The 11626-nt window shown below is 41.2% G+C and overlaps 1 protein-coding gene across 3 annotated transcripts in view; it reads right to left on the bottom strand.

The window, feature by feature from the left end:
- Positions 1-3221: 3221 nt before the first annotated feature.
- LOC109521336 (xenotropic and polytropic retrovirus receptor 1 homolog) overlaps positions 3222-11626 on the bottom strand; it is a 71841-nt gene continuing 63436 nt past the window's right edge. For 2 of the 3 annotated variants that reach the window (XM_019879153.1, XM_019879155.1), the window contains 2 exons: positions 6157-6378; positions 3222-4931 (listed from right to left, as the gene is read on the bottom strand). In XM_019879153.1, coding sequence (XP_019734712.1) covers positions 4877-4931; positions 6157-6378 — 277 coding nt within the window. In that variant the 3' untranslated portion in view covers positions 3222-4876. The remainder of the gene's footprint in view (positions 4932-6156; positions 6379-11626) is intronic. The other variant, XM_019879154.1, reaches the window with a different exon arrangement.

Raw genomic sequence — 11626 nt, 5'->3', positions numbered from 1 at the left:
AACAAAAGAAAAAAGTTAAGTGTTGTTGTGTTAGTTCTTCGTTCTTGTTTTAAGTTTATACAGTAGTTGCTGGTTGTTGTTTGTTATAAATTATGTTACTTCAAAATTGTTCATAGTTTTTGTGACTTTTTGACCTTTTCAGGGTTCTAATTACCATGTACAACAATTTTCCACTCTGAAATATATACGCAATACACAATATCGGACATATATAGAGTTACAGTTACTAATATAGAGTCAATACTACTTTTGTTATTCATACAGACAAAGCAATCCAAACTATATTTGTATGTAGGTCTAATGCCACTGAACATTTTGAGGGGTAGAAAGTGAAAAAATCTTCAAAAATGACTGAGTTATCACACCTCAAAAGCATAGTGACTTTTGCTATTGGCATACTATTGCTATTATGGCTCATAGAGGGTGTCAAAAATAAACAAAAACTAGGTTTGTATGGCTCGGTCTGGTGCTACTCAACATTCTGAGGGAAGAAAAAAAATCTTCTAAAATGACACAAAAGCAGAACCATTATTTGGACAAAATATGCTTTGTGTAGCTATTGCAATTTCTCTGCACAAGGTTAATGAGGCATAACCGAGAATGAAGAACTCTGACAGCCGAGGAGAGATGGTAATGTCCAAATATTTTATACTGCCAATGTAGAGTGGGAAGAGGTTATTTTGGACTGTGTAGGTTCCAGATAATCATAATCCAATGGATGAACGACTCTCCGAAACAGTTTCGTTTTAAAAGTAAATCCTTATTTTGATGGCCCATGAGGACACTTTTGTTGAAAATTATTTGTATGTGCACAAATGTTTAGGCCAAACAAAAAAGATAGTGTGTTTCCAGTAACAAGAAATTTCAGCATAGGGTCGGTAGGTCGGACAGTTTTTTTTTTAAATTTTTTTAACAAAATAACCATAAAACTTAAAACAAGAAGACATTGAACCCGCCGCTCCGCGGCCGGCGCCGCCTATTTACTTTTCTCCCCGCTCCGGACTCGGGGGGCCAGGGCGCGCCGCCGCCTCCGCCGTCGGTTTTCACTCGGCTCGTGGTGTTCATCAAATAGTTCGCTTTATTTTTTCGATACATCAATGGATGCTATTTTCTTAACATTACGGTGCGAGCACGCGACTGTAACACAGAAAACGCGGTTTAAACTGTCATCGGAGATCGCGGCCGTCTCCATGTTTCAATGTTGTTGACAGACGACAGGGCAAACGACGCCTGCGCTCAACGTGAATATAGCGAGAGTTTGCACCGATGTAAACCCTCTACACAAAAATGTAGAGGGTGGTTTGAAAAAAAATGCCGACCGTAAAGTTTTTTTTCGATGTAGAAATTCTCGGTCGGTCGGGTTAATGGAAACACAACTTTTTTTTTCGACGCCTTATTTCTAATTAATTGTTGTTGTTTCTTTTCATTTCAATATAGTTCAATAAATATAACTACGAAATAGAATTCTAAAGTTCAGTGATACTGATGGCACAGCACCCTGTTTTAAGAGAAGAGTCATATTAGACGGTCATCACACATACGGTGCAAAATTAAATCATCAAATTAAAATTAATAAATAAGGTGGGTGGATGTAAATAATGAATTGTATTGTACTATTCTGGTAAAGACTGAACTAACAATAGCAAACCCGTAATCAATAACTACTTAATAACCCTTTCAGGGACAGCGGTCACTACAGTGGACAGTTTATCATGTTATCGGGTTACAGGGTGCATGAAAGGGTTTAAAAAAAAAAAACAGCACAAATGCTGGGGACCCCTTTATATTACACAAGACTCGAAGTCAACTGTTTCCTACAGCAGTTTTCGAGTCTAAATTTACATTTTGTGCCTCATCAAAACACAAAGAATAGCAAAATCAAAAAGCACAGATTTTTTTAAGTTATTCCGATCATAGAACGGCTGAGACGGCGTACGGGTGGTGTGCAGGTCAAAGGCAAGATCGGTGCTACTTGGGACACAGCATCTAGCTAACTAGCAATGAGCTTCGGTCGGCCACTACTGCTCATAAACATGCTGCGATTTTGCTCCTCTGTCAGTAATCCCAGACTCCATGGTGGCGAATAAGCTACACTTCTTCCAAGTATCATTCTCACAAAAGGACTATGAGGAGTATAATTAACGTAGGTGAGATAAAGAAGCCATGCTAATTGCTTAGCTAACCTAATGTTATTGTGAAACACCGAAATGAAGTACTTGGGTAACTGAGTACAGCTCATATAGTTCTCATTGGAACCGAGATAAAGCGGCGCATATCCAACTTTGAACAGCAAATATTTTAGGGGCTGGAGTGAAATTAAAACAAAATAATGCAAAACACACTGTTTAACAGGAAATGACGGTCCCATACATCAGCTGGAACATTCTCAGAATACAAGTATTAATATTGTGGAGAAGCAATTCAAAAAAATGTATGGATATAAATGTAGATGTTTTGATTTTCACCTTTGAGATCTGCACAATGAATCTCAAAATTACATTACAGTAGCGCTCGTGTTCATTTTAGTTTTTTGCTAAATTTTTGTCTGAAACATTTTTTATCTCTTATTTATATTGATATCTAGATTTGTGCAAATGGCCTATACTGTGACAGATTTCTCCATATCGCCCACCATGAGGTATATTAATGAAAACCACTGGGCTGACCGAGTGTTGATTTAAAAAGAAAAAAAAAAACATAGTCAAACCTCGGTTTTCGACGTCTCTGTTATCCACCAAATTGGATTTCGACCAGAAAATTCGAGATTTTTACGCCTCGGATTACGACCGAAAACCGGTTTTCGACCAAATTGAGCAAACCCAAATACGCCACTTGACTCCTCTCAGCTTCCTTACACGAGGAAGTGACGTTTCCTCCTGTAAAGTTCATTGTGAGCAGACGTGTTTGTTGTGATTTACGCAAATGTTTTTTTGTTATTCTGCATTGTGTATTAGCCCCTAATCACGGGCTAATAAAATCGTTTTGGATTTCAAACAAATCACTTTTTGAACAGCCTTCTGGAACAGATTATGGTCGAAAACCGAGGTATGACTGTATTTGACAAAGACGAAGCTGCATTTGAAGGACAACCAAGGAAAATATAATCTTAGCAGTTGATGTAATCATACACTATGTTGCATGTGTATGTATGTACATGAATAATCTATCCGCTGTGAAGCGTCTAAGTGTTCAGAGAAGCGCTATACAAATCTGGTTTTTTATTTTTATTATTATGCTCTAGCTGTGGATGCTATAAGTTAAATATTAGCTGGGTATATGCATGTTTGTTACTCACTATTTTAGTTCCAGTTTAACTTGCTGGCCTAATGACAGCATTAGATGCACTTAGCCGATTATTGTGATTCGTATAGTTCTCAGTCATGCTGCCTGCAGAAAGTGCATGCCGCGGGTCCAGAGTCGCCACTGTGGCACGCATGTCCTTGGCACCTAGTGGTGAGCGGACGGTAGGGCTGACCAAGAGGACCGGCCAGCAGGGATCGAGCTGCCATGCACTTTGGCAGCGGGAGGGGTTGCACACTGTACGCATAAACACATTTTCCTTAGGTCCTCTTTGTTCGAGCCTTTCCCACGCAGAGAACTCAGAATTGAAACTTCAAACTAACATTTTAAAATTGGAACGATTCCGAGAGGACTGCAATGATTGTCCCGGCTCTACTCGATTCACAGTTATTGATGCCCAACACGAGTGACCGCCCTGGCCATCTTTACATCATCCGTCCATAGACGTCTGCTTGCAGTTCCTCACTGATGTACTCTGCACACTTCGACCTCCTGCATGGACTTCAGGAAACCAGATTGTGCTTCTGTCATGCCAAAGAATATGCACCACTCGCACACAGATTTTAAAGGGAATGAGAGGAGCTGCTTGCACTGGCTGCGAAGCAATTTGGCTGTGTTCACACCCACAATGGTGCAAACCACCCATTTCTAATTGCATGCGTCTGCGAAAATACCAAAACCAAGTTTAGCCCACCCATGCGCACAGTTAGAAAATGTCAGACTTGGGATGAGCGTGAATGTCGAGCCCAACATCACCACATTTGGCCTTGCATTGTGCTGCAGATAATGATAAAAACATGGAACAGTTTGTTTCATATATTTGGCGTTCTTGGGTCCCTTGAGAGGCGCTATAAAAATAATAATAGTTAAGAACTACCACAAAAGTGACACATTTTCATTTGTTAAGATCAAGAATTATGGTGGAAAATGTTTGAATTCAGAGTACGCATCCCGAAATAAATTTGCCTACAGTCACAGAATCAACATGTAACAGACATTTGACTAATACACTTATAAATAACTATGTAAATATTTCACACGTGACCGGGTGTTTAGAAAGCTGGGAAGATGGTGTTCCTGGAACTGGAATGAACATTTCCTAAACAAATTTATACACCGCAATCTACTTTTGCAGTGTATCCACGTGGGCCACAGACAGCGCATGTTAGTCTGTTTAGGTTCCAAAAACCTGGATTGTCAATCCCAAACTGGAGGGTTGGAGGAGAGGAATGTTGAGGAGCGGGTGTTGTTTAAGACATCTGGGGTTTTGGTGATTACAAGTGTAGTAGTTCCACTCTCTTGTCGGATGAGGTAAGAATTTTGAAGGTTATGAGTGAAGGTAAATGATAGGTAAAAGTATTCAGCGACAGTTTTGCTTGCACTCTCAATTCTGCTCACTCTCTTTTGAAATAGTTCTGAACCTGTGCAGAGGCTCATGCATTGAGGCTCATCCAGAGGCATGAGAGTCTTGAAACTCGGGTGAGTTCAACGCCCAACTTGCTGGGTAGATCCTTGGTTAGGAGGAAGCATTTCCTCTGAATAAATTATGGACCCAGGCAAGGGGCGTGGCCTGATGTCAGGAGTCATCATCTGTATCATCGATCAAAACTTTGGTGTCACGAGTCTTGGATCTGGAGGGGGAAAAAACAAATAGGAAGGCTATAAATTGCACGGATAAGTCACAGACTCTTCAAGCTTTGTAGTCAACGTGACGCCAAATTGTCCAAATGGCAGACTTGCTGTTAGGTTTAGCGTATGGCTCCAAATTTACATGCACCACCAAATTTTCGTAGATCCAGATCAAACATACCTGGAGCTAGTTTTTACAAAATTTCTAGGGGGTGCTTGGGAGCCATTTAGAAAAAAAAAAAACCTAAAAAAACATTGACAATTTTGCCAGACCTGATGTGAGTGCAAAGTTACATAAGTTTTTATGCATGTTTACACACTCAAAATCAGCATTGTTTTATTGGTGAATTGCGCATTTCCATGGCAACAGCGTTTTGGGAAAATTCACAAACTTCGTGTTGCCACATGATAAAGGCCTAAACATCATTCCCAGCATGTATGGGGAACATCGTGTTAATTCGCTGGGAAAAACATTGAAGAATAAAACATGTTGCCTTTAGCCTGTCGGTGGCGCTACCACTATGATGAAAAACAAGTTCGTAGGTTTCTTCATATGTGGACTACCATCAAATTGGAGAAATCTTGAGAAGATAATGAAAAAGTGGGTCAAGTTAGAGCAGCTGCTGTAGTCAAGGCGACACCCACTTTGAAAGTAAATTCAAAATGGCGGAATTTAGACCCTCAAACTGCGCACCCTGTTTGCCAAAAAGTCACAATATTTGGCATAGAGCATGACCAATGTCTTGAGAATTTTCTGAAAAATTTTCAGCTGGATTAATTCAACGGGCTCCGTGCAAATCATTAAAATCTAAAATAATAATATTTTCAAGTTTGGAAAACTAAAAATGTCAACATTTTCACCAGGCACGATAACTGTGCAAACTTTGGTGTGTTTTTTGTGCATTCTTAGGTCGTCAAAACAGTGATGAATAATAATTTCAAAAAACAACAGGGACCTTGCAGCGGTCACTGCTTGGGCCCTAATAATAATAATAATAAAAATGATTATTCATTTGTAAAAAAAACAAAAAACAAAAACAATTGAAACTTTGCAACGGTCACTGCTCAACCATTAATAAAAATAAAGTACATATGCAAAAATAAAATAGTGCAAACAGCAGAATATGGCCCAAAGTGAATGTGATTAACTATGCTACAAGCCTCACTACAATTTGGCATGTTGATAATGTATTTCAGCAACTGTACTGTTGGGTGTTGGAAACTTACTGTGATGCAAGTCTTGGCCTACGTAGACTCATGCTATAGCTCCGTTTCCAGCTCTTTTTGCCTTGTCGGTTCCTGACTCCATCCTCTTGATCCATCATCTGCTCCAGCAGAGTCTGGTCATCAGCATTTAGTGGAGCCACGCTAATGTCTCTGACAGCTCTGAACTCACCACAGTTATTCAGATGTTCATTCTCCAGTCTGAAGAAGTTCCACACAAACCGCCTGGAATAGAAAAATCCTGAATGTTACAGTATTCCATGATGTCAATTTGGTGATCCTGGGCTAATGCAAAATTGCTATCTCAAGTTAAAGCTTGAGGGGAGCAGCAGAGACCACACATTATCCACACTTACTTATACGGATCTAACAATATCTAAATGTCACATAAAATATCACGATATGAACCTCAGAGTATGTTAATTATCACAAATATTGTGGGGAAGTTGGCAGCATTATTTAAAAAAAAAAAAAAAAAAACGCTCACGTTGCTGAATAAAAACTCACACTGTCAATAAAAAAAAAAAAAAAAAAAAAAAAATCCTTCAGAGGTGCAGGGTTAGATTCCGGCTCCGACCTTCCTGTGTGGAGTTTACATGTTCTCCACGGGCCTGCGTGGGTTTTCTCCGGCTACTCTGGCTTCCTCCCACATTCCAAAGACATGCATGGCAGGTGAATGGAACACTCTAAATTGTCCCTAGGCGTGAGCACAGATGGTTGTTCGTCTCTGTGTGCCCTGCGATTGGCTGGCAGCCGGTTCAGAGTGTACTAGGCGGGCTAGTGCCCAAAGACAGCTGGGATAGGCCCGAGCATGCCCGCGACCCATGTGAGGATAAAGCGGTTCAGAAAATGGATGGATGGATGGAAAAAAAATGAAAGAGGTTGAAAAGAAAAGCACGTTTTTGAACCTAACTTTTCTAAAAAGAACAAGATTCATCAATTTGAACAATAAATATATTGTCTTTGTAATGTATTCTATTAAATATATATTGAACATGATTTGCAAATCATTGTATTCTGTTTTTAATTTACATTTAACACAACATCCCAACTTCATTGGAATTGGGTTTGTATTATTCAATCTTAGCGCCGGTTTAAAACAAACATCATCACCGTTATATGTTCAAAGGAGTAGGAAGAAGTATACAACTTATCTAGTCCTACCCCTTGTTGTGTAATAATATAAATAGATCATTTTTCAATGCAAAAGAAAAGGAAGAGATCTACCTCTCATCAAGTACTTTTACCCTTATGTGTACTGTACTTATCTATTTATACACCCTTCTGTTTGTATATACATACATACATATATATACATACATACACATACATACACGTACACGTGCATACATACACATACACACACATACATATATATATATATATATATATATATATATATACACACACATATACATACACACACACCTACATATATACATATATATAATTATTCATTCTCCTTTTTATATCAATTGTCTCATATTCATTATAAATACTGCATTTCTTGAATATATTTAATGAGTTGATCAAAATCCAAAACAAGAACAGACCGTTATAGTTGATAGTAACATACTATTAGAACACCTTGAAATGTGTTTTAGTTTCAGGCTCAACACTTTCTTGGTTTAGTTCTTGCCTCACAACTCACCATGGAATGCATGGCAATACTACTTCGGAGTTTTGTAGGTTTACATCTCAAGTACCGCTGATATCAGTACTTGGTCCGCTATTGTTTAGCATATACATCAGGCATGTCCAGCTCCAGGCCTGGAGGGTCATTGTCCTGCCTGTTTTCCAGCTCTCCTGACTGCAACATACCTGATTCAGATGATCAGCTTATCAGCCAGCTCTGAAGCAGCATTACAACGGTCCTGATTATTTGAATCAGTTGTGTTGCTCCTGGGAGAGCTGGAAAACAGGCAGGAGCGGCCCTTGAGGACACCCCTGGTCTACATGCTTCCGCTTAGTGACATTATACATAAATATAATATTTAAACTAATGGTGCCACTGTGCAAGGATTCCCATTTTTCCCCTGAGATTTTTTTTTTCGGTTTTCCCTTGCCTTCGTAGGAAGTAAGATCAGGGGATGTCATCAATATTGTCAACTCTGGGCATGTGAAGCCCTTTGTTTGCATGTTCTCCCCAGGCCTGTGTGGGTTTTCTCCGGGTACTCCGGTTTCCTCCCACATTCCAAAAACATGCATGGCAGGCTGATGAAACACTCTAAATTGTCCCTAGGTGTGAGTGTGAGCGCGGATGGTTGTTCGTCTCTGTGTGCCCTGTGATTGGCTGGCAACTGGTTCAGGGTGTCCCCCGCCTACTGCCCAAAGACGGCTGGGATAGGTTCCAGCACCCCTTGTGAGGATAAAGCGGATCAGAAAATGGATGGATGGATGGATGGAGAGTGTGTGTGTGTGTGTGTGTGTGTGTGTGTGTGTGTGTGTGTGTGCGCGCGCGTGCGTGCGCGGATGGCGTGCGCGGATGGCGTGCGTGCGTGCGGATGCATTTTATTTTGGAGACAGCCAGTCCTTCCTCAAACGTCTCGAGTTGGTCCAAAATATTCTTGTTTGCCCCCTAACTAGAGCTTGTAGCAGAGAGCACATAACTTCACCCCTTCACAGGCTCCCTCTACATTTTTAGAGTTCATCTAAAAATTACTTTGTGTTGAAATCTTTAAACGCCTCACCCCACCTAACCTCTTTGAGTTCATCCTCCTCTAGGTACCTGCGCAATGCCTCAGGTCAGCGGACCAAATGCTACTGAAGGTACAGAGGACTAAGTGGAACCTCAGAGAGGATCAAGCGTTTTCCGTTGCCAGTCCCTCACTTTGAAATATATATTTTAGGACAGAATATTTAGTTTTATTTAAATTTGCATCAAAAAGAAGACAAATCTTAAGAATTACATGTCCAAATTATGAAAATTAAACAACATAAGTTTCAGTTAATTAATTAATCATGTTCTACTTTTGGAGAACAATCAGCAAGTATGAGGGAGGGGGGTACTCATCATAGAACATGTCCCAACCAAAAAAGGTTGCGAACTGCTGAATATTTGTACTCTGGTGGTATGGGGATTTTAATACATAGACAAAGCAATACATTGGAAAGTAGTATTAATATAGAGTACATTTCATTGCTTATATGTTTGGTCTTTCAGATATTACGGGGTTTCTGAAAAATTCTAAGATGAGGTTCAAAAAACATCCCTCACAAAGAAGTAGGGGACTGGATGACTATCGCAGGTAGAGTTCAGATGGAGGTATTGGATGCTAGCTAAGATAAAAGCTATGATGGACAGTCTCTCCCACCCCCTCCAGCCCGACCTGACAGCACTGGGTAGCTCTTTCAGCCAGAGACCGTTACACCCGCGCTGCAAGATGGAGAGACTGTAAATTTCCCCAGTGTGGGACAAATAAAGGATATCTTTGCTGCTGCTCCCTCTTCCTTCTTCTGTGAAGATCACACTGTCTTTGAAGATTCTAGCATCAGAAGAGCTGCCATTGCTTCCTACAGCTACATACAGTAATCCCCCGTTTATCGCGGTTAATGGGGACCAAAACCACACGCGATAAACGAAAATCCACGAAGTAGCGACCCCCCCCCGTATAGGTATATGTGTATGAGTATAAAAAATATTTATACGGCCAAATTTAATGGTATACATGCATGGAGAAGTAAATTTTGTCAATTAACTTTACTTAATGCTGTATACTAATAGATTTAAACATGTATAAGTGAGGTTAGGTTAGTGTATGAATAACAAAATACAGTAAACATATACATGTAGTACTGTATATGTTGCTCTATGTGACTCGCTGTTGTTTTGCTGACTTTCGCTGCTTCACCCGGACTTTTTGCGGACTTAATTTTTTTTTTTTTTAATGAATTTATTTGAAAAAATCCGCGATGCACTGAAGCCGCGATAAACGAACCGCGAAATAGCGAGGGATCACTGTACATGAACTTATACTGGGGATGCACTACTGCCAATGTGACAATTGAATGTAACCTCCTGTGTTATTTTATGTGCGCACAAATAATATCAATAATCAGATTCAAAACAATGCTTTCCTTGTTGCCAGTTCGAGGTTGCCATTGGCTTGTGGTATAACGAGGTACTGGTAGCTGTCCTCAATGTCTGCTATTGTTCCTTCAGGGAGTGAGAACCCTTCAGTGTGGACTACCTTGCCTCGCTTAGTCACCATCCGACTACATTTCTCAAGCCTGAATGACATCTGCTGTAGATCCTGGTTGTGTGGATCAGGGAGTCTATGTCCCTTTCGCTCTTCGCATTCAGCTTTATGTCATCCATGTAGAGGAGGTGACTGATCATAGCTCCATTTCTGAGGCGGTATCCATAGCCAGGCTTGGCGGTTACTTGGCTTAGGGGGTTCAGTCCTTTGCAGAACAGCAGTTGGGAGAGTGCATCACCTTGATATATGCCGCATTTGACAGACACTTGGGGAAGTGGCTTGCCATTGGCTTCACGTGTGGTTTTCCACATCCTCATTAAGTTCCCAACGAAGGCTCTTCGTGTCCTGTTCACCTTATACAACTCCAAGCATTCCGTGATCCATGTCATCGAGTCATAGGCTTTCTTGTAATCAATTCAGGCTGTGCACAGGTTGGTATGTCGGGACCTGCAGTCTTGTGCGACTGTTCTGTCAACCAGGAGCTGATGTTTAGCACCTCTGGTATCCCTACCAATGCCCTTCTGTGCTTCCTTCATGTATTTATCCATGTGTCCACTTATCTTAGCTGCAATGATGCCTGACATGAAGTTCCATGTTGTGGAGAGACAGGTTATTGGCCGATAGTTCGATGGGATTGCACCCTTTGACGGATCCTTTATGATCAGGATCATCCGCCCTTCGGGTAGCCATCCTGGGTGAGTCCCATCCCTCAGCAACTGGTTCATTTGTGCTGCTAGGCGCTCATGGAGTGCTGTGAGTTTCTTTAGCCAGTAGGTGTGGACCATGTCCGGGCCTGGTGCTGTCCAGTTTTTCATATCTGAGACTCTTTCCTGTATGTCTGCCACTGTTATGGTGACTGGGCTCTGTTCAGGGAGGTCGCTGTGCTCCTCTTTTTTCATATCTGAGACTCTTTCCTGTATGTCTGCCACTGTTATGGTGACTGGGCTCTGTTCAGGGAGGTCGCTGTGCTCCTCTCTCAAGCCCCGTTCACACGGCAACGTTTGGTCCGACGCAGCGCCGAAACAGATCCAGTCGAGCATTCACACGTGCACATTTGCTCCGGCGTAGCTCCACTAAAGAGCTTATACCGGACCAAATTTGATCCACCTCAGGGAGGAGGTTTAAAAATTTGCTCCAGAGCAAATGCTCGTTTGCGACGCTACGCCGAAACAAATGTGCACGTGTGAACGCAGCTGGATTAAATTTGCTCCAGAGCAAAGGCTCGCTTGCGGGGGAGTGGCCTCGCTACGCTCGCCACCAGATGCACGGAATCC

The sequence above is a fragment of the Hippocampus comes genome, unplaced genomic scaffold (assembly GCF_001891065.2).
Source record: "Hippocampus comes isolate QL1 unplaced genomic scaffold, H_comes_QL1_v1.1 scaffold85, whole genome shotgun sequence".
Lineage (NCBI taxonomy): Eukaryota > Metazoa > Chordata > Actinopteri > Syngnathiformes > Syngnathidae > Hippocampus > Hippocampus comes.
This window is presented reverse-complemented; position numbering and strand designations above follow the sequence as displayed.